This window comes from Megalobrama amblycephala, linkage group LG3, assembly GCF_018812025.1.
Source record: "Megalobrama amblycephala isolate DHTTF-2021 linkage group LG3, ASM1881202v1, whole genome shotgun sequence".
NCBI lineage: Eukaryota > Metazoa > Chordata > Actinopteri > Cypriniformes > Xenocyprididae > Megalobrama > Megalobrama amblycephala.
Window position 1 is genome coordinate 20,836,244 of NC_063046.1, and position 25,495 is coordinate 20,861,738.

At 36.4% G+C, this 25,495-nt stretch overlaps 1 protein-coding gene across 1 annotated transcript; it reads right to left on the bottom strand.

Annotated features, from left to right (window-relative positions):
- Nucleotides 1-345: 345 nt before the first annotated feature.
- On the bottom strand, nucleotides 346-25,495 carry slc12a4 (solute carrier family 12 member 4). Its single transcript, XM_048184616.1, has 24 exons — nucleotides 25,226-25,495; nucleotides 15,478-15,575; nucleotides 15,177-15,308; nucleotides 14,938-15,084; nucleotides 13,593-13,647; nucleotides 13,371-13,501; nucleotides 13,040-13,281; nucleotides 12,710-12,924; nucleotides 11,735-11,899; nucleotides 11,083-11,181; nucleotides 10,861-10,918; nucleotides 10,600-10,774; nucleotides 10,086-10,204; nucleotides 9,320-9,418; nucleotides 8,945-9,064; nucleotides 8,728-8,832; nucleotides 7,959-8,127; nucleotides 6,989-7,184; nucleotides 6,715-6,884; nucleotides 6,353-6,484; nucleotides 6,147-6,254; nucleotides 4,540-4,727; nucleotides 3,986-4,119; nucleotides 346-1,858 (listed from the first exon to the last, which is right to left on the bottom strand). The coding sequence occupies exons 1-24, from the start codon at nucleotides 25,362-25,364 to the stop codon at nucleotides 1,767-1,769; spliced, it is 3,288 nt and encodes a 1,095-aa protein (XP_048040573.1). The 5' UTR covers nucleotides 25,365-25,495; the 3' UTR covers nucleotides 346-1,766.

Genomic DNA, 25,495 nt, shown 5'->3' on the forward strand with positions numbered 1-25,495 from the left:
TTTTTTTGTCAGTAACGGTAACGGCATTGTAATGGGAGAAAAAGTCATTAGTTTGATTACTCGTTACTGAAAAAAGTAACGTTATTTATTTATAACGCTGTTATTCCCATCACTGCTTATATATATCTGCAGATGATAAATAATGCTTTATAATATGATACGATAATATGATAATACTTTGTTCAATATAAATTATTATAGAAGGAAAAAAAGTAGTTGTCACCTTTCTGATGCAATACCACCTGTTTTTAGCTAGCTTCTTTTTGTTAATCCATGAGGTGTGCAGTTAAAGGTTGTCTTTTTTTTTTTCCAAGGCAAAAAATAAGATATACAATACAAGAAGCATATTCTGCAATTCATAGTGCACTTTATTGTAACTTTCATATTTTATAGTTTTTAAAATATATGTATCTTAATACTATATACCTCATGTTTCATTGAAGTGTTTAATCTTTCTCTTTAACATTGAAAACTATACAGATGTAACACTATACAACCAGAAACAGATCATTGCCTTTATATTCCAGATATAAATGTTGTTAGTCAAAATATTTTCTTCTATTTGTATAACAAATGTATATTGTCTGTACAGTTATCATGCCCTAAAAAAGAATAAAGACTCAGTATCCAAAATGTCTCCTTCTCAATGTGAGTTGCGTACTAAAATTCAGTACATTGAAAAAAGAAAAAGAAAAATCTTCTCTCTTAAAAACAAGTGAAAAAGTGCAGGTATAAATTACAAAATCTACAGAGCTATTCATATCCAATATATTTATCCCATTCCAGCTCCTTTGGTTATTTTCTAAAGCTAATTCTTCCAATACAATGGGGAGTTTCTACAAATAAATAAAGGCAAAATAAAAAATAGAAACACTTTCACTGGAAATTTAAGTTCAGCACTTGCGTTCTGAATGGCAGTCTTGAATGTACTAGGAAGTACTAGATCTGTTACTTGGCCAGTGAAAATCATGATAATCGAGTGTACTAATATATATATATATATATATATATTGCCATCCTATACAGAAAAAAGTTATGCATGTAATTTTATATATTAAAAGGATATGTAACATTTTTATTTTTTAAAATGAGTCACTGTTAACTGTTGTGAAATATTTTACTTGGTTCTAACCCAAACCACGATTTTTCTCTAATTGATTGTTAGCATGTTTAAAAGTGCATGTTGCTTCATCAGAGATATGTACTGGTGGCAAAAGCTCAAATGTTTTAAGGGGATTGTCTGTTTAATGTTTCACGTAAGCATCTGTTATTTTGTGCAAACATGGCCTAAATTCCAATGTAATTCCAAATGTGGTTGCACTTTATTTTACAGTATGTGCTCTTTCAATGTACTTACAGTGTACTTACCCACAAAAGTACTGAGTATTGTAAGGTAACTACATGGGTTACCCTTAGGTTTAGGGGTAGATTCAGGGTTAGTATCTACTTAGTGTGATTACTACAATAAGTACTTAGTATGTTCATGTGAAACAGGACTGTAAAATAAAGTGCTACCCAAAATGTTATGGCATGAATGTGGAATGGGTTCAGTTGAAAAGGTACACATCTGAAACAGCCCAAACATGCCATTGAAATATTTAAAGTAAAATTAATAAATTGTGCCATTCAGTTTATCAGTAATTATATGTTTAGGCTGGCATAAGATGTTCAGTATGCATATTCTTTATATACCACTTTTTTGACTTTCACTAAATATAGTTTACAGTAACACACAATAACAGTGGTCTATATTAATCTTTGGCCTTTCAGGAATAGATGGTGATGACCTCTCGACCTCCACCTCTCACGAGCAACACTCTTTCTAGACCCTCAGTCAACACCTCAAGAAATTCCATATCTGAAACCGAGTTAAAGAAACAGCCTATCGATAAATTCATACAACAGATTATAGGGCGGTTTTGCCCAAATGAGGAATACTTTCATTGTCGTTTTTTTTTTTTTAACCAAATTACCAATTTTTTTTCTCTATATGTAGGTCACCTTTTTCAAAACTCTTCACACAGTGAGCACAACAGCCGTGTATATAAGCTAAACTCTGGGTCATTGCTCTGCTTCAAAATGCATACCACCTGGCATTTGCCAGTAAAATGCATACTGTTAAACTTAAGTCCAAAACCTAACATAATACAAAACTGAGTAAGACAACAATTTGCTATATTTCTACATTAATACCATATAGAAATATATTCCAAATCTACACAATGAAATGCTATCAAAACAGTTAGATGTAGCTGAACACCTACACAGGTGATTCAATTTAATTACTATCTATACAAAAGGCCATAACTTAGGAATCATTTTGTACTGTTATTTTGATTGGCTTTGATTGGAGCAATTTTGATTGGCTATTGCAGTCAGATGACGTTACAGGCGAGCCGACCAACACTAAAAGGGCACCTAGAGAACATGTCATCAGTTTCAGATTGTCTGAAGGAAGACGTACAGGCATGCCGGAAGTATGGCAACACAGTGCGGCACCTCGTTCACCTTCTCAGGGAACTGAGTTACATACGTAACCTAGATGTCCTCTTTTGAATTGGAACTTAACGCTGTGTCTTTGAGTTGATGCTATGGGAACGTTAATATTAAACTGAACACACTGAACGCCATACTAATCAAATGCCTGCCCTCTGTGCTGTGCAGTTACCCAACGAGCTAGGCTGTAGACCAGGGGTCTCCAAATTCGGTTCTGGAGGGCTCCACCAGATGTATTGAGGCAAGTTGGCGTTAAACTCTGCAGGACAGTGGCCCTCCAGGACTGAGTTTGGACACCCCCTGCTGTAGACAAAAAAGTTGCCATACTGCACACATAGTGACCAAGAGTTTCCATGCCTGGGGTACAAGTGGTGGTATTGCCCACTCTCCTCTTCTGCAACAACCCTTTTATATAAGTACAGAGGGAGTACATAGGGAGGCATATGCCTCCATGCCCCCAGAACTGGAAAGGCGATAGATGAAGCAGTGCGACGTGAGTGTCCACCTGCTTCATCTATATAAGTCTATCCCCTCACAGCAAAAGAACTCCACGGCGGATCGGCCGCAGAAGTATCGTGGCTTCCGGAACGTATCCGTGAACGGACCCGTATCGGCGTCTACTTGCACGCAGTGATGGATCCGCAACGAAGGCGGATCACGGACCTGCCGTGGCTCCGCGCTGCATCCACTCTGTATCCACTCTGCATCCGTGATTAAAACCTTACCTCCGCGGCGGGTCCATTTGGGACCTGCAAATTGATATAACCGTTACAGTAAAGGTGCGTGCGCGCCCGCAGATCCGACATGGGTCCGCTCAGGATTCGCTGATTGACAGTAGAAGGTGGAGCTGATCCTCTGGGTGCCAAAACAAATGTGACAGTCATGCGGGTTAGGCGACTTGAATGCGGATCCGCCTAGGAGTCTCCTGCTGTGTGGGTCAGCTACGATTACAGGAGCACATCTCTACTACATCTATATTTGTCCATGTTGGAGAGGCAACAAAAGAGAGTGTGGGACACGAGTGGCGGTATTGCCTTACTTCTCTCTCTTGTAAGCCCTGTATTATCCCAGTGGGAGTATCTACCAGTGCCAGGAGAAGCGGCAACAACAGATAGAAATCCCAACAACAGATAGAAATCCCAACAACAGATAGAAATATTCACATGCACACACAAACGGCTTCCTGAAGACAAAGAAGCTGATGACGTTTTCTCTAGGTGCTTTTTTATAGCTGGTGACATCAATTGACTGCAGGAGTCAATCAAAATTGCCGTATATTCACAAGTGCTTCAGACACTGGCTCACGCGAAGTGTTCCCATAGTTTCAACTCAAAGACCCAGCGTTGAGTTCCACTTTGAAAGGTGTGTAAAGAGTTTTAAAAAAGTGACCCAAGTATTAAGAAATGTGTCCAAGCGTATGTTTAAAAAACAAAACAAAAAAAAAACTGTAGTACTGTAATTAAAGCATATCATTCTCTACGAAGGATACAGTTTTCATCTCCCTCTGCGTTGCGTGGAGGTCCTGGCATGTTTAGCAGCACGAGTCTGGCATCATGAGATTTATTAACAATAACCTCATTCAGCTTCACAGCTGTGTGCATCCGACGAACATTGGATTGGTCACTGTAAAACACACACACACACACACACACACACACACACACACACACACACACACACACACACACACACACACACACACACACAAAGATTTGATTTAAACTAAGGTGGATCAACATCTTTTGAAAATGTGTGGAATTAAAAAAGTAATATGGCTTTAATTTGCATTTGGGGATAAGAGACAGAGCTACATTGCATACAAAGTAAGCATGCACACATTCATAGTTTACTTATGTAAAAAAAAAGGCAAATACAACAAGGAACATATGTCAGTGATCCTCTTCTCTTTATGCTAACTAATAAAAAAAACAAATAGGTCTACTGTTCAAAGATAAAAAGCAAAACTTTCGAACTTTATTTCAAATACTGTGTTGATAGTGTGAAGTGGTGCATTCCAGTTCTTGTTCCTGCTTGCTCACTCACGGTTTAATGCTGATAAGTTCTCTGAAGTTTTCCGGGGCATTGCTTCGGTTTCGTCTTTCTGCTTCTATTTTTTCACTAGTCCAGGTCATCTGGTTTTTCTCTGGTAATACTTCAATGGTTTCCTCTTCTTCATCTGAATACAAACTGCCCATTCTGATCAGCGAGTGTCTATCCTTCACTAGTTGGGCCTACAGTAAAAAAGTAATGAGACCACAGTTTAAAGAGTTGCTACTGTATGTATTTGGCTTTTACAGTCAACAGACATGTCACAAGACATTAAACATGTCTTTGTATGGATCACCAAATGTGACCTGCTTAATTTTGTGACACTAAATGCTGTATTTGATGAGATTAGTTACACTTTGATGCATTATGTTCACTCAAAAGTTGCGTTTTTTACATTTTGTATACAAAATTCTAAATTACAAAATTATTTGCACTATTAATTTTGTGGATAACAGAAAACAAAATACATCCAACATGTCACAAAATGCATTTTGTCACAAATTATTCATTTTATAAATGTAATATGTATTCTATGTAATATGTAGTCCACAAAACAAACTGTATGTATTACAAAATAATATTTTACAATAAAATACTACACAAAAGACAATCACAGCAAACACAGATATATGCACCATCACGTTACTATGGTAATATGAAAAAAAAACGTAAAAAAAAAATCCTCATATCATATCAATCCTCATTCAAAATAAAAGAGCACAAAAGTGTGCATAAGATATCCTTCAAGAAAATATTCAGTTGCCATAAAAAATTACAGAAGTGCTCAATGCAGACAAAATGTTTTTAACATCTCATCATCACCATAAGTCTCTAAGAAGAAATTAAATAATTTTTTTTTTGTGCTTTTTTTTACTTTGATCTGACATACTTAGTTCACAAAATGGATTTAAATAATATGAAAATGAATATTTAAAATGGAATTAATTTAATGCATGATCAGTATTTGTTTTAGAACTTTGTGCAGGAAATAATGCAAAGACTTTCATGGATAAAATGCAACTGAGTTTTGTCTGAGTACAAAATGCATTAAAGTGTAACTTTAGCGTTTTGTCATGAAATCAGGCAGCTGCAGGTCGCACTTCATTTCATCAGTGCATTCAAAATATCCATCAGTGAATGTCAGACTAACTTTGGGGCTCAGAGTAACTGTTATCATTCTAAAAGCATTTTTACATAAAGTAACACACTTGTAAAATAAAATAAATAGCCAGTAAAGTTAAATGAGAGAGAGATGCTGAATGTAAGATTTAACCAAATGTAGCAGCATATGTGCCCTAAAACAGCCTATAGTGATATACAGAAGTGTAAGTATAGGGGAAATCTGTTATCATATGCAAATACCATAGTATAGCAACTTTTTTTTTTGTAACATTTAAGTAAATACTTAAGGGTGTAATACAGCAAGGATGTAATATTGTTAATTTCATTTTTTTTTTTTTTTTTGACATATTTAAACAATATATATATAAAGACATAATATTGTTTGTCATTTTATAATATATTTTAATGACTTCTAGATTATTCTGCTGTAAGTAAAAGACAGTGTTAGCACAGAGCAGACATGATGAATGTGACTGTACCTCTCTGTCTCTCTCTGCACTGGAGAGCCTCATTTGTTTTAGCATCTGTGACCTCTGTTCCATCATCAGTGTCCGCTCATACGTATATGCTGAGATGTCGCTGTCGTGCTGCAAGTAAGAACATTTGACAGCATGAAATTATTGCATAAATGCTTTTTGTGATGGGGTGGGATGTATTAATAGTGAAGAAAAAGTGTTCTGTATACCATCTCAACCACTTCCACCTCTGCTTCTAATCTCAGCTGGTACAGGAAGGTTGCCAGGTCCTTCTTCATCTGAATACTGTTATCGTCCATTTGAGCCACAGTGAAGATTCGCATCTTACATTTACGCCAGACCTGAAGTACAAGAAGAAAACCATACACACATATACAGTATATTCAAATGCGACCACATGTATGTATATCTGCATAATCGCATAGTTACAATTATACAATTATGCACTTTCAAGAGCATGTACAACATGAAAGGTTCAGTAATTGAACTTCACATTCCAAACTGTGATCAATTTTATGTTGCATTCTAATGTTAATATTATTATTATTATTAATTTAATTAAATTGCTCACCTTATGTTGTTTGAGAAGGAAAGGCAGGAGCATGAGCATTCCACCATCATGGACAATCCACCAGACGTCAATATATCCATCGGTAAAGCGCTCATGATTGCTGGGATAGAATGACACATTTTTTGGGACCATCAGAGCCAGGTGGGCAGCTGTAGTACAGCGGACTGTATCTACAGGTGAGATAATATGAAAGGGGAGTAGATTAACCTCAGCCTATTGTGTTTCAGTGCAGACAATTGCAAGTGCACATCATTCAAATAAATCTTGTTCTTACTAATAAAGGTTTTCCAAGCCCGTGGGTCTTCACTCTGTCTCCAGCCATATGGCCAACCCATAACAACTGTGTTGTGCTTCATGCCTCCCAGACCACAGGACTGGATCAGATGTGCGATCCCCTCTCTCACTTTGGAGGCGACCACCACCTGACAGAAGCCCTTCACCCGCTCAATCTCCATCATGTTCTTTATTGCCTGGTGAAGGGTACCAAACACAGCACAACCATAGAAACCTACAGTACTATAAAATCAACATCCATGGTTTCTACTTTAATATATAAACGTTTCCTCTTGTTATTTCTCATTATCTCGTTATCTCTCACACTCCAGAGAGGTTGATATGGAACTGAAAAGACACAAGACCAAATCTCTTGGCAACTACGAATATTGAATATGGCTGCAAAGGTATATAACCACTACAGCTGGTTTATCTTGATTGAAGATCATTGTGCAGTAGTGGCCAAAAGTGGAGGGGCTTTTTGTTTTTATTGGCTCTACAAGTTTGATTAAACCATCAAAATATGAGGAAAATATTTTAAATATGAGGGAACACACACAAAAAAAAATTCCACTAAACTTGGGCAAGGTATTTATCTGACAATTATTTGGCTAACTACAGCTACAGGTTTTGTTTTACTATAGAAAAGCAAAAAGCTACAACATAATCAATTATTAATACTCTGTTGGTGCTCTCTTGTTCTTGCATGTGTTCATAATTTATTTGTATAATAGCCTGGCCAAAAATTATGTCTTCACAATTTGGCTTGATACACTGTGTTATCACAAATAAAGCAATTGACTCCAAGCACAACTATGCAATATGCTAACAAAGTCTTTAACACATTTTTAATAATATTTGAATAAAGGGTAAAGATTTTTTTCTTTACTATATTTGCATCTGTAATTTTAAAGTACGGTTACATTCAAGGTGAAGCTAAAAGTGCATGTAAATCAAGAAAACTTCCTCACCTGTTCTGATGCTTGTGTTTCCCCATAGCATTCCAGGAAGTTGCCTTGTATCACAGAACCTACGATGGTTAGGCCTTTTCCTGCCTTCAGCTGTGAGGCAAAGGTAAGCATTCTGGGATACTTTACATGTAGGTCCTCATCCAACTTCAGCAAAACCAGCAGCTGTGGCCTATTAACATTATTTCATTTTAATGCGATTGTAGTGTAATTACAGTATTTATAATAAAAAAAAGAATTATATTAAATAAAAGTGACTTTGATGACATTTATATTGTTACAAAAAAATTATATTTCAAATTAATGCTGTTAATTAATGTTCAAATTAATGCTTTTTTTTCAGAACGTTCTATTAATCAAAGAATGCTGAAAAAATGCGTCATGGTTTCCACAAAAATATTAAGCAGCACAACTTTTTTCAACATAAATAAGAAAAAGATGAGAGTAATGGCTGCTGACAATTCAGCTTTGTGTTCACAAGAATAATTCACAGTTTTACATTTTTTGGTAATAGTCTTGGTAAGCCTAAGAAACTTCTTTCAAAAACATTAAAAAATCTGACCGCCCACAAACTGCAGTTTAATACTGATGTGTTACTGTCAGTACAAACATTGTTTGAAGTATGCCTGCAGGAGTACATTATTCAAACAATATCTTCCTGCTTCTTAAACATTATTTAAATATGTTATTTGAAGGTGTTCCCAGGGCATTTCCAAATATGTTCTTTGGAAAATATCAGCTGATAATTTTTTTAATTTGCTTTTAAGACAACCTCCAGTTTTTGGTGTGGGGAGGTCCAGCTTCCAGGCGAAGGAGTGAGTAACGGGCAGCACTAAGAGACAATCCACGGATCCCGTCCCCCCATTCCTTCTCTGCTCTAAAAGAGAGAAGGATCAAGGATCAAAGGTTTGTAAACTAAAGATGGACAATTGGTGATTTCAGTTTAATTTCAGATGTCAGTTTTATGGATGTAATTAGGAATCTCTTACCCCTGATACTCAATGTACTTGTAGATCATACCAGCAATGCCCATTGCTACAATGGCATAGTACCAAGAGGAGATAAACATAAGGGCTAAACACATACTCATGCCCAGAAAAGACAGAGCCCTGCGAGAGAGAGAACAGAAAGCACATCATAAAAAGACCTACTGGTTTACTCTACACTACAAAGGAGTGAATTGTTTTATTAAAGGTAATTTTTAAATAATTGAAGGAAGTAAATAACGGATATCAAGAGCTGAATGCCAGTAAGTTTTGTGATCACAGTTTGACCTGGATTCAAATGTGACCACAAGAGATGTTCTCAGAACTTACACAAATATGATCATATGTATGCACACAGAATCAAAATGTACCACTTACCAGTGGTAGTATCTGAACCGTGGTCTCCAGTTTGGTGTTCTTAAAAGTGTTTGTACAGCACATGCCAAGTTTACAAAAAGATAACACATCAGGAAAAACCTGTCAAGTGAACAGGCATATATATTAGAATAAGTGACATGTAATACACACAATGACAATCCAGGTAAAAAAAATCTGTCAAGAATGAGCCCATAAGTTGCTTTAATAGACATTTAATATTCAGTAAAATTATCAGTTTGACAGCACTGACACTATTGGATGAGAACAAAACTTGAACTGAATTGAGCTGGATGACGACACTATTGTCTTTCGTAGAACTGCTTATAGCTGAATTAAACTCATTTCATTATTGATGAACTTTACACAGCTTTTGAACTAAACTAACTTGAGCTGAATAATGATGACACTATTGTCTTCTAGCTGCTTTACAGCAGAATTCGATTTGTCTCATGTTTGATGATCATTATTTTTCTGTTTACTACTGTGAAGTTGCTTAGAAACAATCTGAATTGTATAAAGTAATATATAAATAAAAATGTGACCAGATAAGAAGCAACTGTAAAGTGATATCTAGTCTTCATTTTACCAATAAGATCTTTTTGCAATAAAATTCAATATACATTTTAGAATGTTTCAGAAAACAATAAATAAATAAAATCCATTAACAATTGACATTCATTATAAAAATGACATCTTAATATGCCGTTTAAATAAATTATTTTGTGTGAATTGAATCTGTACGTGTATATCTGTGGTGTGACCTCACATGGAGAGAATAGGTGCGACCATATCCAATGACGCAATGAGGATGCCGAGCTCTGCTATGAGTCCCGTCAGAAGCAGAGCCCATGTGGGCTCTCCATTAGCTTTACTGTGTCCAAAGACCTGTACATGTGCAAACACATGGACACACGGGGATGAAAAGTGAGTCAGCTGTTAGCATCACACATTTACATATTAGGAACAACATTTTACATATGACATGCAAATGCTTGCTTTTATGGTTTTTGTGGTTTGGCATTTCAGAAAAGGAAGTAAATATAAACCATAAACTCAGAATACGCACATTTACATCTCACTGAAATTCCTCTTAACTTATACTGTGTTTTAAACCTTAAAACAAGACAGATAATCTACAATATGTTATGAACCACAGATAAAAAAAAAATGCTGCTATTTTAGACTGTACTGGTTTTGTTATTGTAATGAATAACATCAACATTGTGAAAAAAGAATGTGTTATTTAGATATTTTGTGATAAATCAGTAGATATATCTCACTCTAAGGAAAGGGATGATGTTATCTTTAGCAATGGCTTGCAGGAGGCGGGGAGCTCCGGTCAGGGACTGAAGTCCTGCACCCACTGTGGAGAAGAATGAGCCAATCACAATGACCCAAGGAGAGGGCCAAGACAGGGTGCCAACCACCAAGTTTTTTCTGACAGCGTCTCCAAATCTTAAAAACATTTGCAAGAACATGAGACACAACATGCTTGTTCTATCTAAACGTTTGTACTTGTATGCTCTAGAGATGTAACTTACTTATCTCTCAGGACCACTCCCTCAATACAGGCCCCAAACAGAACCACAGAGCTGAAATCTGCCAAATGAGTCATGGAATTCTATGTAACTTCGAATGCAAAACAAAATTGCTCACAGTTTGTATAACAGTTTGTTTACAAAAAAAAACCCATCCTGTTGATAAGTAATAGTTAGATGGATTGTTCTGAGCATAATATCAGTACTAACAGCAATAAAGGATACAGACAAGAGAGGTAGTTGTAATGGCCAGAATCGTCCCTATTGGTATAGACTTCTGTGCATCTCTTAGATCTCCAGATCTGTTTGATCCTGCCATAATGCCTGTTTTAGAGACAGAGAGGGACAAAAATACTGAAATTAAAGTAATTTTCCATTGAAGTCATAGTACTTAGATACATTATACAGCTTATTACATGGCTACTTGCCAAATAAATAAATAAGTGAGCATTAAATAATGATTGGACTTAGTTTCAGATAAGCTCTTAAAACTTTTACTCAGAAAAGTTCATTATAATAGTCGACTGACAGGGGACAGGGTTGTTGTTTATTTAGTGTCAGTGACAGAAACATTATCACACAAATAATGACAAAGCAGTAATTTTGGGTGTCAACCACAAGAAGACAAATATGCAATTGTATTCTGGAAATAAGCCCAAAAAAGGCAAAACTCCACTGCCCAAATTATATGCGAGTTCTTGAGAAAACAAGCCCAAATTTGTTTATAATAACTGGACTTGGCAACTCTGCCTGCTTCCCATACTAATAATATTACACTGCTTGATTCCTCGATTGACCAGTCAGAATCAAGTATTCGAGGATGTAATAATAAATAAATATATTTATTAACCAGAGGACATATTATGAGGACATTTACCTGTGGCAGAAGGAAAAAAGATTCCCACCAAGAGGGTGAAGGAAGTGGCAATGTCAGCAGACACATAGAAGCCAAAGGTCTCCATGGAGCCATGGACATCAACGGAGGACAGGCTTGCCTTTTCGAGAATCTGCCCTTTTTCCATGTAATCCCCCCACATGTTTTCTGCACATACACACATAAAAATGAAAGAAATAAATACATATATAAAGCCACATATAATACATATCAAAGGGCAAGTGCCCAGCAAAGAAGAGCCTTTTTTTCATCATGTTAAAGGTGCTAAAGAGGATGTTTTGTTTTATACATTTTTGCAATATTACTTGAAACTGTCTTTACTAACTGATAAAAGACTATTTATTAGGTGCACTGAAAGGAATAATATTAATATACATCATCTGTGCATGAGGTAGGGCCTTAAAAACATCAGCCAATCGTTTACGCGATCATCGCATAAACGATTGGCCCTCTGGCTTGTCAATCACTGCCGTGACGTTCCTTGTGAGAGACGTGCGTGGATTGGCCCTCTGGCTTGTCAATCACTGCCATGATGTTCCTTGTGAGAGAGGAGCGCGGCTGCACACTCCAGTAACTTTCCACACTCCACAGGCGCCGCATGCAATGTTTTTGTCAGGAGACCGGAGTAACAACTGCAGATTATGAGTTACCTGCAGTGAGTCCGACATAATGAATCCACTAACACAACACAGCTAATGCCGGTGGTAAACACTTGTGTTCCAATACGAGTGTTTACGAGTTTTGGGAGGCGTTCCTTCGAAGGAGGGGGGTTGTTCTTACGCATGCGCTCATTTCAAAAACTCAGTAACAGTCTTTGGTTTCTCAGTCGACGAAAAGATCCTCTTTAGCACCTTTAAAATATATGATATGGTTTTTTAATCTGTTTTTTGTTTGTTTGTTTTTTTGACCTAGATGTGTTTTAGACCCATGCTGTGAACCAGACAAGTGTGTCCCTACCTTTAATTATCCCACTGGCCAGTCCTGGAATGCCCGGGATCTCTGTAACATTGTTCTGAGCGAAGTACTCGTCACAATGAGCACTGCTGGAATTCTCAGAGCTGCAGAAGTTCTTCCAAAGCTTGCTGGGAACAGTCTCATTACCGACAATTACTTTCTTGTCACAAACATCAAACAAATCACGAACCAGCGTCCGGTTTCCTAACATGCAGATCCTACACATGGTTAAAAAAAAAAACTGATATACTTATTTGTATTTAATTATATTTTCATTTAAATATTACATTTTGTGTTTAGTTTTGTCTATCAACATATTACAGAAAGACTTACGGAAACTCAGGAGGTTGGAAGATGGATTTGACAGCTCCGGCATAGATAGAAACAATGGAGATTATGACACAGGCCAGGAACAGGGAGGCAAATTTGTTGACATACTTGACCCCAACGAAGACAACTACAGCCATAAGACTCAAACATATTGTGCCATATACCCGCATGTTATTCAGCATTGCACCACTTCCTGCATGAATATCTGCTGGATGGAATATGGCAGCCTGGGGAATCAGGTATTTCTGTAGACAAGACATTTTCAGAGCTGGATTATTTTGGGGTTTGGATCATTGTGTGTGTGTTGTTGTTGTCATAATAAAAGGACACTGACCAGAAATATTTCAATTGCTCCCAGTATGTACATGGCAGCAGCGAAAGTTGTGCCTAAATAAAAACACAGACCAACTGCACCACCGAACTCAGGGCCCAGAGACCGAGATATCATGAAATAGGCTCCACCAGCTGCCAATTAAAAATAAATAGATAAATACATTTGTGTGTGTTTAGACTGTGAAACATTCTAATAGAAAGGAGTATAAACACTACAAATTACCTGGAACTACACCATTGGTGGCTATGGCACTCATGGAGATTGCTGTTAACATTGTCTGTTAAAAATAAAAAATGAATAAATAAAAATCATGCATTTAAACATTTTAACTATATTTTATGTTACATATTATCTTAAAGGGCTATCTTGTGCTTTCTTTATATCAAACTCACTACAGTTACAGAGCTCACATTCTACTGCCTGCCTGACTAATCAATAACAGCTGCATTTGAGGGGTAGGTATTTTTCTGCAGTGAAAGAAGCAACTTAATCTAATAATGTAATCCAGTTGATTCATGTAATGTCAAATTAATTTAATAAATGTTTTCCAGCCTATTACACCTACCCAGCTAACGTGAGAACATTAGCAAAATATTTTAGAACATAATTTTTGTTAGCTGAGTAACATCTGATATTTTCTTCCACGTGTCAAAATGTAGCATGTAATAATAATAATAATAATAATAATAATGCATTTTATTTTAGGCGCCTTTCAAATCACTCAAGGTCACCATACAACAAGAAATAGCAACAAGAACAATGTTAAAAATAATAAATAACAGTAAATGTCAATAACTTAAGTAAAAGGCAGCAAATACAAAACATGACAGATATAACAAAAAACAAAAGTGCTAGACTTGAGTGCAAACAGTAATCATGAAGGATAAGCTGTTCTGAATAAATGAGTCTTAAGTTTAACTTTAAATTGAGATAAGGAGTCTGAATTACTATTTAAGTTGAAACTTGAACTTGTCTGAGAAAAGCACACAGATAGGACTGCACTGTTTCTGCACTCAACCTGTGATGCTGCAGAAGTTACCAAAGCATTCAGTCATGCACAACCAGACCTAAAGGGTTAGTTCATGCAAACATTAAAAAAAAAAAAAAAAAATGTCATCAATTACTTACCCTCATGTGTTCTAAACCCTTAAGACTTTCATTTGTCTTTGAAACATACATATGTGTTTCAAAGATGAACAATTTTTCATTTTTGAGTGAACTAAGGGAACAGTTTTTATATACAAAGCATCAGGAAATGGAACAGTCACTAGTTTTTCCTCTCATCTCAGCATTACGCCATTTGCAGTTAAATTGTCAGTGTTGACCTTTTTACTGCTTTACTATTTCCATTGCTCCATATTATTTAACATACTGACATACTTTTATATTATTTCATACTGTCTGTGTCTTGTTTTGCACAATTGTCCATTGCCAATGTCAAACTGCTTAAATACAATGCTAAGGCTGTTTGTTTACAGGACAGATACTCAGGCAAATGTGTGGCAGACAAGCCATGATCAACACAACCTGATAGTGTACTTATAAGGGTGTGTCTGCAAGAACTCACACATGAACAACACATGAGAACGATGAGGAAGGACTGGACGACACCTGCTGTTCCCACTATCCAGGTGAGACGCAGAAAAAGAATCACACCAAATATGTTCTGCAGACATGGCAGGTACACTCCCATCAGCGTACCCATATTCGGTGACTATAGAGAAAAAACAGTAAAGAGAAAAGTCTCTCAGAAAAATTATTTTTATTTTGGTAAGAGTTATTTTTTTCTTCACTTTTTTTAATAACCTTGGGCACTTGTTTCCTGGATGCATCAGCACTTTCTGCCTCTTCATGTTCTTTGGCTCCCTGAGTAACATTTGTGTAATTGACCAGCCGGCTGAGGAGAGATGAGACCTTTGGCCGGATGTCCAGCTCTTCCTATGGAAACATACACCTCAGTACCACAAAATGTATAGTGGGATTCTACACAAATGTTTCCACTATTAATACGTTAATGTTATTGATATTAATGTTAAAATGAAGATTTTAGATTGTACATTTAGTGAGAAATATTGCAAAGAGAAGGAAAGGAAAATTAAAAATGAACCTCAAACAGAGCCAGGTTTTTGTCATAGAAGTCATTCCTCTTAGATGCTGAGTCTGAACTGCTGAGGAATGGACTGTCTTCTTTATGATTGCCATGACCTGGAGGGGGAATACAAAGTTCTGTCATGAAACTCTAGATGGCGCAGGCTAATAGGTCCTTTAACTCAACCTGCTTATAATCCATCATTATCTATAGGGCACAGCTGATTGGTTCCTGCTGTATCAGTAGCCAATGAGCCCACATGCTCAACCTTCAAAATACTTTGGTAACATTGCCTTAGCAGTGCAACGCAATTCAGAAACCCTCCACCTTCCCCAGCTCCACCTGGATCTTCTATGGGTAATTCATGTACGCTATATTGTACAACAGCAGTGTGTCGTGTATGTATTGGCAGTAGCAAATCCCGTACTTGCTCTGCAGCAGCAACAGCAGCAATAAAAGCAGCAACAGTGTAGATCTATTCTGCCAAGACCAAACATACCCATTACCATGCCAAACACTCAGAGAGTTGTTATGACAAAAATACATTTACACCTTATTTACTGGATTTAACCAGCATGTCCTTGATATGTACTTGTTACTGAGTTTTTGAAAAGAATCTTCTTTGTGTATATGTGTATGGTGTCCATTAGCTTTTAGATTTCAGTTTTTCCCCTCCATCCTTAAATTGCTTTAATGTTTTTAAACTTAGTATATCATCACACATATTATGATATAACTTATTTCTTGCTTTAACATTTATATACCCTCCAACTGATGAAGGATTTTTTTTTTTTTTTTACCAGTGAGAGAGAATGAGACTAAAAGGAAGAAAGAAAAAAATATCCAGCCACTTTTAGGGTGGGGTTCATTTCCTCAGAATAGCTTTTTTTTTTCACCCATGACTATGTAATTTCCTGTCCTACACCTACTGAATTAATGTCACTATTTCACAATCTTCATGCTCTTACATTGTGTCATTGTAAGACAAATTCAATGAGAAAATGGCATTTTTGAAGCATAAAAATCATTTTACCTGTATTTTTGCACATACTTTCTACACAGCTTTATACATTTAATGATTTCTAACAGTGGTCAAATAATGATGCTTAATTTATAGTCTTTTTTAATGATTTTGTTTAATAAGAACTTGATGATGAATCTAAATAAACAAATAATGCCATGCAGCTGCTCAAGTATTTGAACCCTATTCTAAGGTTGGCATCGAGCATTAAACACATTTTGTATTTCTGCCTTCCTGCATCTTTCTCCCTCTCCCTCTCTTTCTGACCTTTCTTTCGTTATTTCATTATGTTCTTTAATCAGGTCACTGAATCTGAACACAATCAGTTTGATTGTTTTGTCTCCTCACACTCTCTGCTCTCACAACAAATGTCAATACAAACACTGCCAAAATGAGGCACCCAAATACAGTGCCAGTCTTAATTATGCTTTCTGTGATAGATAGCACTGATAAATTTGTCAAGTTCATTGCAATTAAGCAGTTTGGTCTGTATTGTCCTACTTAGAATATTTATTTATTTATTTATTTGCACTGGACAGCCACACTGAATACATTAGCCAGTCCATCTAACTGCCCATCTAAGAGAGGGGAATTTCATTTCATATTTCAACACAGAGATGTGACCAAACATTTTTGCTCAAAAACAAATAAACAGTTAAATAAGATAAATAAATAATAAGAAAAGATAGTAGCATGGTCTGATGTCAAGATTGGAATCTCTTTGCCCTCTCTGTTTGTTTTCTATAGGTCTCACTCACCTGTGTCCAGGGTTAATGTGCCATTATAGGTAGAGTTTGCATTAGCATTGTTGTGGATCATGTTTGTCTATGTACAGCAAGGCAGGCAGCACTCTGAGCAGTCATAGTCTATATTCAGGTCAATGTGAACTATTAACTGTTACTGAGTGAGAGAGGGACATCAATATTCACACACACACACACACACACACACACACACACACACACACACACACACACATTTTTATGTTTTATGGGGACTTTCCATAAGCTTTCAATTCCATCATCTGATCACAAATTACAAACACTGCTACGGTACAAACACACCAGATTCAATATGCGAGCAGAATCACACAATAAGTGTTTAAAGTCAAGAACACACAAGAAAATCACAATAAAGGCCCTCTAATCCAGAATGATACATTTTAAACAGCTGTTTAATGAAAAAAGTCTATAGATTTAGAAAATGTAACAGCCATGATATGTTTTTTATGATATTGGAATATGTTCTTTATTTAATGAGAATGGTCAAATGCTGCCATCTAGTGTTATACTTTGACAGTTCTTTTCTTAATCTGTATTAAAGGATTAGTTCACTTTCAAATGAAAATTACCCCGAGCTTTACTCACCCTCAAGCCATCCTAGGTGCATGACTTTCTTCTTTCTGATGAACACAATCTGAGATATTGTAATAAATATCCTGACACATCCAAGCTTATAATAGCAGTAAACATAAGTATGTAGGGTCATAAGTATGAACTGAAGAAAGTGTCTTCATCCATATCCATTCATCATAAACATATTCCACACGGCTCCGGAGGGGTTAATAAAGGCCTTCTGAAGCGAAGCAATGCATTTGTGTAAAAAAAAAAAAAAAAAAAAAAAAATCATATTTAACAAGCTATGAAGTAAAATATCAAGCTTCTGCCAGACTGCCTTCTGTGTTCAAGTTACGTAGAAAGTGTAAACCGCCATCGCGTCAGTTACACTTTTTCCGTAAGTTGAATAGGGAAGGCGTAGGACGTAGCATTAGCTTTTTGAACAGCAAGAGTTTTACACTTTCTTCATACGCTGAGTACGGAAGGCGGAAGCCGTGTGGAGTACACGTTTATGATGGATGGAAGCATTTTCTTCAGCTCATACTTGTGACCCTTGTTCACTGCTATTATAAAGCTCGGATGTGTCAGGATATTTATTAAAATATCTCTGATTGTGTTCATCAGAAAGAATAAAGACATATATACCTAGGATGGCTTGAGGGTGAGTAAAGCTTGGGCTAATATTCATTTGAAAGTGAACTAATCCTTTAATGATAAAATGTGGATCGATTTTGAACACTACAAAGATGTTTACAGCATTTTACTGAATTATTTCTAAACAAAACAGAAATGACTTGTCAGCCTTCCCCTCCACACACACAAATAATGTCTCTTGCCATGTGTCTGCAGGAGGAGGAAGCAAAGAGCTTTATGGTGGCAGGTCTGAACACATTAACAGGACTATGCCAAAAGCTGCAGATCAAAGCCAAAGCTACTAACCTCACAAATAGTGTTTAGTGTGAGCTGAAGTCTGAAAGACTTCACATGCTTACTATTGCAACAATTATCCAATCTAGAGAACAAGAACATTTGTTCACGGTGAAGATTGTATAGTTGTCATTTTTACATGATAAATAGTCAGTTATTTTCAAAAGTCTTGAAACATCACACACGCAAGCTGTTGTTCCACAGTAGGGCCTACGTGTCAAGACTCAGGCACATTTGGCAACCAGCTGTAGAAAAGTTCAGCTCAAACATCTGTAAATTGTTGCTCAGACAATAGCCTAAAGGTAGAACAGCTTCAGTGCAAATAGGGCAAATATACCTCCAAAGTGGAACATGCTGAAGAGACAAAACCACTTTGTGTTGGAAAATACAAAAGCTGATTAACCTCAGGAAGAAATGAACTAGCTGGTAAGAAGCTTATTTAAGAAATTATCCAAACATCCCATTTATTAAACAAATTAATGTTTTCATTATGAGTCAAAGTCATGCTGCATAGGCCGATTTAGCCCTGTTTTTTGTTTTGTTTTGTTTTTGTTTTGGAGGGGGGGGGTCCTAGTTATTGTGTTATGATGGCATACTTGGTTGCTTGACGTGATTGTCATACTAATATCCGGTGTGTAAGTGTTCACTCATGTGTGTTTACTCTGTCTGTCTTTGTATTAGTGTTTTACATTTTGAGATCAACCATTGTGCTTGTTGTGCTCATAAACTACATAACTGCATAACCCACTCTGTTTGCCCTGCACAGACACATAACTCTCCTCATCCTTGATACAACCAGCTCCAGCTCCATATTAAATGTGAGTAACATTATTTATTTAGTGCAGTGTAGGATACTTTAGAAATAACTGGCTTTTACACCATATGAATGCTAACCGGTTAGATATGCATGTTTCATTTTAACCCTGTTAATAAAATTTTTACAGATTACAGATAGTCATTTACGCAGACAAACTTTTACAAGAGTGTTTTAACCTTTACAAACAATAGGAATGTATTGCCTGTTTTATGTGTTTTTCCTGAGAAGAGAAGTTTGTTATGCAATAGCCCATCACTGGTAGACTGAATTAGATGAGTACAGTTGAATAAGTCTGTGGAATTGAACCATGCTGTGAGAGCAGAACGTACGAAGGCTTTGATGTGCGTTAATGAGGAAGAAGAAGCTGTGACGAAGCTACAATAATTAAAAACATTAGCAAAAGGCAAAAAAATATATACTATACTTACTCAAAAGCACCATGAAAACAACACTGTAAAAAAACAAGTAAATAATGCCAATAAAACCCAGCAAATAATTAACTTATTAATGATTATTATTAAAGCTTTTATATTATATACTTTAAGATAATAAAGTCAAACCAGGAAGAAGGCTTACACTGAAAAAACTTCAATTTGTGTTTTGGTAACACTTTAGTATAGGGAACACATATAAACTATTAACTATGACTTTTCCCTCAATAAACTCCTAATTCACTGCATATTAATAGTTAGTAAGGTAGTTGTTAAGTTTAGGTATTGGGTTGGATTAAGAATGTAGAATAAGTTCATGCAGAATAAGGCATTAATATGTGATTAATAAATAGCCAATATTCTAGTAATATGCATGCTAATAAGCAACTAGTTAAAAGACCCTAAAATAAAGTGTTACCTGTGTTTTTCCCAGCATGCACTTGGGCATAAATAATTAATAGTATTGCATTGTTTTTTCATTGTTTTTATTTACCTTGTGAATTTGTTGTCGTGTTTAATAACCTGTTATCTTGTGATGTCAATGTTTTGTGTCGTATTCACAAAACATTTTATCTTACCATTAAGACTTCCCCTAAATAGCAGAAAAAATTCTTAAAGGGATAGTTCACCCAAAAATAAAAATTTGATGTTTATCTGCTTACCCCCTGGGCATCCAAGATGTAGGTGACTTTGTTTCTTCAGTAGAACACAAATGATGATTTTTAACTCCAACCGTTGATGTCTGTCAGTCTTATAATGCGAGTCAATGGTCACACAGTTTATAAGAGTCAATAAACATGCACAGATGAATCCAAATTAAACCCTGCGGCTCGTGACGACACATTGATGTCCTAAGACACGAAACGATCGGTTTGTGCGAGAAACCGAACAGTATTTATATCATTTTTTACCTCTAAAACACCACTATGTCCAACTACGTTCAGCAATCGCTTGGTGATGTCTGATCGCGCTCTGACAACGACAGTGATGTCTAGCACTCTTGCATCGACGTCACTTTCCCGCCGAAAGCGGGCTCCCTCAGCTGGACTGAGTGGCAAAAGAAGCTGCTGCTTGACTGGATTTAATAGAGGAAACTGCGAAAACGCGAGTAAAACTGACGAATTACACTAAATGTTGGAATTGAATGTGTTACTTACAACTTGTCAAATAAACCTAATCCATGGATATTGACATGCAGCCAGGAATCGTGTTTCCTGACATTTATATGTGCCTGATTTCGACGGCGGGGAGACACATAAAGCAAATCTGCCTGTGAATATTTTATATAACTACAATATAGGTAGGTTTAAATCCGCGTAATCACTTATATCAATTTTATATCGTCATATTGTCCAGCCTTAAAACATATATAGTTTTATAGTATAGTTTTTGTCAGTGTTGTTTATTTAAAAACACCCAATTATGCAGAATATAAGATGGAAAATATTTAATTGATGAGTTGTCAACATAATATATAACAATACAATATACGGTATGATTTTACCTCAAAATCCAACAATTTGACACAAAATGATTACTGCAAATCCATGTTTATCTGCTGAAGTCAAGTTGTTTCTGTGAATTACAGTGATCCATTTGCTTCTTTTTTCTGTAGCTTTCGGTGGTCTTTAAATATATACCTCAGGGTTTTTGTCTCTTTGAAAGTGACGTCGATGCAAGAGTGCTAGACATCACTGTCGTTGTCAGAGCGCGATCAGACATCACCAAGCGATTGCTGAACGTAGTTGGACATAGTGGTGTTTTAGAGGTAAAAAATGATATAAATACTGTTCGGTTTCTCGCACAAACCGATCGTTTCGTGTCTTAGGACATCAATGTGCCATCATAAGCCGCAGGGTTTAATTTGGATTCATCTGTGCATGTTTATTGACTCTTATAAACTGTGTGACCATTGACTCGCATTATAAGACTGACAGACATCAAAGGTTGGAGTTAAAAATCATCATTTGTGTTCTACTGAAGAAACAAAGTCACCTACATCTTGGATGCTCTGGGGGTAAGCAGATAAACATCAAATTTTCATTTTTGGGTGAACTATCTCTTTAAGAGTTCTCTTAAAACCTATTCACAAAATAGGTGAGACCAACTTTTACTAAGGAATAGAGAGAAGTCTTAAGCTAAGAGAAAGGGTGGGGTTGATCTCGTTGCTATGGATGATGTCAACGCGCTTGCTAATACGCTTATTTTACTCTTTTACTCTATCCGATCATTTGTAAGTGTCAGGGGCATATAGTGGGATGCTAGGGACGTGTCCTATTCACGATACAGCACTAGCCTCAAGTACCTTATTGCTTTTATAATATGGTTACCACACAATACAAATATTAAAGCCAAAAAATATATGTATCAATGCAACTTTCATGAAGTAAAATTACTAAAAGACTTCCTTCTGCTGGAAAAAATATTCCCTGCAGGTAATAAACTCGCTCACTTGAACTCTTTCTCACAATATTCTTCTACATAATATAGTAAGCTTTAATGAACAATATCAATTGAACCTTAGCAAAGACCTGCCTCCCTTAGTTATTGTTGCTTTGTCTGACAAGCCATGGCGCTGTCACGCCACAGAGTGAAAAATACATCATGGAGCAAAGAGGACACTGACAACTCGTCAACAGACAAGACAGAGTAGGTTACTTATATATTAAACAAAGTCCCAGCTTTCAAATTGTGTAATTTTTTAAAGTTCTAAATGTCTTTACTGTCGCTTTTGATCAATTTAATGCATTCTTGCTGAATAAAAGTATAATTTTCTTTAAAAAAAAAAAATCTTACTGACCCCAAACTTGGAACGATAGTGTAGCAATGATGGCAGATTTTGAGAGTTTGATATGCCACTATTCAGCACTATTCAGCACACTTTAGATGAACCCATGGTACGATCCAAAGTGGACAATGTCTGCTTTTATACATTTATACATATTTTTTTTTTTAGCTCTGTTCCTGATCTTGATGAAGTCAACAAAACAATTTCATATATGAGATGAGTAAGAGATAAGTGAGTTTAAGACATTCTGTGCCTGTCTCTCAGGTACAGCTGTCTTTCAACAAGAATTAATACACTGTTACCTGGAGGAGTCAGAGACATTCGTGGTGTTAAGGACTGCCAGGCAGGTCCTACTTGAAAATTGCACAATGTTGCTTTTTCTGTGTCAAATAACTACTCCTTCAGGTTATAAAAAAGTTAACCACCTCCCTGGTTGACACGAGCCAGTTGAGGTATATTGGACCACCAGCTGGGTTTGTTTTGTACCAAAAATACTTTGTCAAAGATAACCAGCTGGGATAACATCTTCTCTCTTAGCTAATGCTATTGCTAATGATCTCTGAAAGCCTGTTGGACACACAGAACAGGACTGTACATTATTTCTATCATATATTGTTTATCTGTCTTCCTTCCTCTCTACATCTCTTTTACTCTTTGTAACGTGGAAGTAATGCATGACGTGGTGAATGGGTTTGAGCTCATGCTTTTCCATTACAGGCTTGTTTCAGCACAATGACCGCAGTGTGTAGTACTGCTTTAAACATTGCTGAGCTGACACACTGAAAAACAAAGTTAGCAGTGTGAACACCCTCCTTCTGCTGTGCCCTGCCTAAAGTTAAATGATCCACCAGTGTGACTGCCACATAAGACTCTTCTTCTTCAACCTACATGCTTACACATAGAAAGTCATACAAACTCAACTGGTATAAAGAGATCTACCACCTCAGTTATCACCCATAAGGTGATCAGAAGGCTGAAGTGATGATTAATGTTAAATTGCTCCCCAAAATCGCAAACACCCAAACAGGCATGCAAACACATCCAACACACCTGCCCTGTCATGGACAAACATCTTCTGCTAGGAAATTTTAATCTAAGATTGGATTATGTAATTGTACTTCTGCAAGTATTCCAGCCTGTCATTTCCATACTTAGAGAGAAAGAGAGTGAGCGATAATTTAAAGAGCTAGTGATAACATTAGATTATCAAATATGCATGGGAAATGTGTGACGTGAAAATCAGTTTTTGTATATATGTTTTTTTTTGTTTGTTTGTTTTTTTTTCTGCGATAAAATGTTCTTTTGGGTGTGTCTTTTGTGTATATATATATATATATATATATATATATATATATATATATATATATATATATATATATATATATATATATATATATGGCTGCTGTTGCGGTGATTAATTTATAATTAGCTGTATAATTATTCCTTATGGTGTGCTGTAAGGCAAGAATCTGCATATACAATTTTCTTTTTTCTTTTCCCCTGCAGTGATTCATTCAATGATTCACTTTAGTCATTCATTTTAACATGAAAGTTCAGCATGTCACACACTGATTTTTTTTTAAAGCCTATATGCAAAAACATGACCAGCTTCAGTAATGCCCTCATCCCTTCACCTTACTAACAGTAAAATATTAGTATACAGTACATTAGCTATATATTTGTATGTGTGATGGTATACATATTCCATTTAGAAAAGCCTCACTTGACTATATAACCCAAATTTGAAAAATTTTACCCTGATACACAAAAGATAAAAAGACAACTGCTTTTCCACAGACATGGTGGTCTTTCAATATATCAGTTACAGCTGCAGTAAACAGATCCTGATGTCTTTTAATCATGCCTTAGGGCTGCACATCTTGCCATTCGTTTCTCTCTTTAAAGTGCGCTAGAGAAGTAAAGGGAAAATATGTAGTAAATAAATGCCAGTTAAACCCTCAGATGCTGTCTTGGCACAAAGAGAGGGCTCCATCTTTTGTGTCCATGAATACTTGAGGCCTGTCCCATTATTGCAGACCCCCCCAGTCCCGCCTCTGCTTTGGCTCTTGATTGTTTTCCTTTGTCACCACAGTGGTGTCTGGCATGTCAGCACTGTGCCAAGAGTCTTAGCTTGAGTTACTTTTATATCCCTCCCCTTACATCAAATATACGTCATTTTATAGAGATGCAACTTTGCCAACATGATAAAGGTCCCTCAGAACTTCCCAACAACTGGGATGTAAGTAGTGTGTCCTATGACGTTAGTGACTGAACAATTTTGTAACTAAATAGCGGATGGTTTAAGGATGTTTGTCATGAATACTAGGGTTAAATCTAACTTTTAAACTAAATAAACTTTCGATCTTTGCTCCTGATGCAGTTAACCCCAAGTTTTATGCTGAGAGGAATGTCTTTCACAAAGAACGAAATGAAAAGAAAACTTACCATCTGAGCTAACTGTGTCTCCATGTCCAGGGTATCCTCCCTGTCCTGTGTCTCTGTAATCCACCCAGTTTATTCCTTCCAGGCTGTCATAGTTGGACGGTGAGTTATCCTGTACTGGTACAACAGTGAAATGGGGCATGTTTTCATCCGTTCAGTGTGAGTATCTGTCCCTCTCGTTCCCTTCTTTTGGCAGATAGCACGTTCCCGGGCCAGCTGAACTCTCCCTGAAATCTCCAACACATTCCTCTAGTCTTCCCTCACTTCCTCTCA

What these genes read in the sequence shown, in the direction of transcription:
- slc12a4 (XM_048184616.1), bottom strand. Translation starts at nt 25,364, where the DNA reads ATGCCCCATTTCACTGTTGTACCAGTACAGGATAACTCACCGTCCAAC. An exon ending in TTCTCATGTGTTGTTCATGT is followed by an intron (nt 13,648 to 14,937) that starts GTGAGTTCTTGC and finishes TATTTTTAACAG; the next exon opens with ACAATGTTAACAGCAATCTC. An exon ending in AAGTACATTGAGTATCAGGG is followed by an intron (nt 8,833 to 8,944) that starts GTAAGAGATTCC and finishes TCTCTCTTTTAG; the next exon opens with AGCAGAGAAGGAATGGGGGG.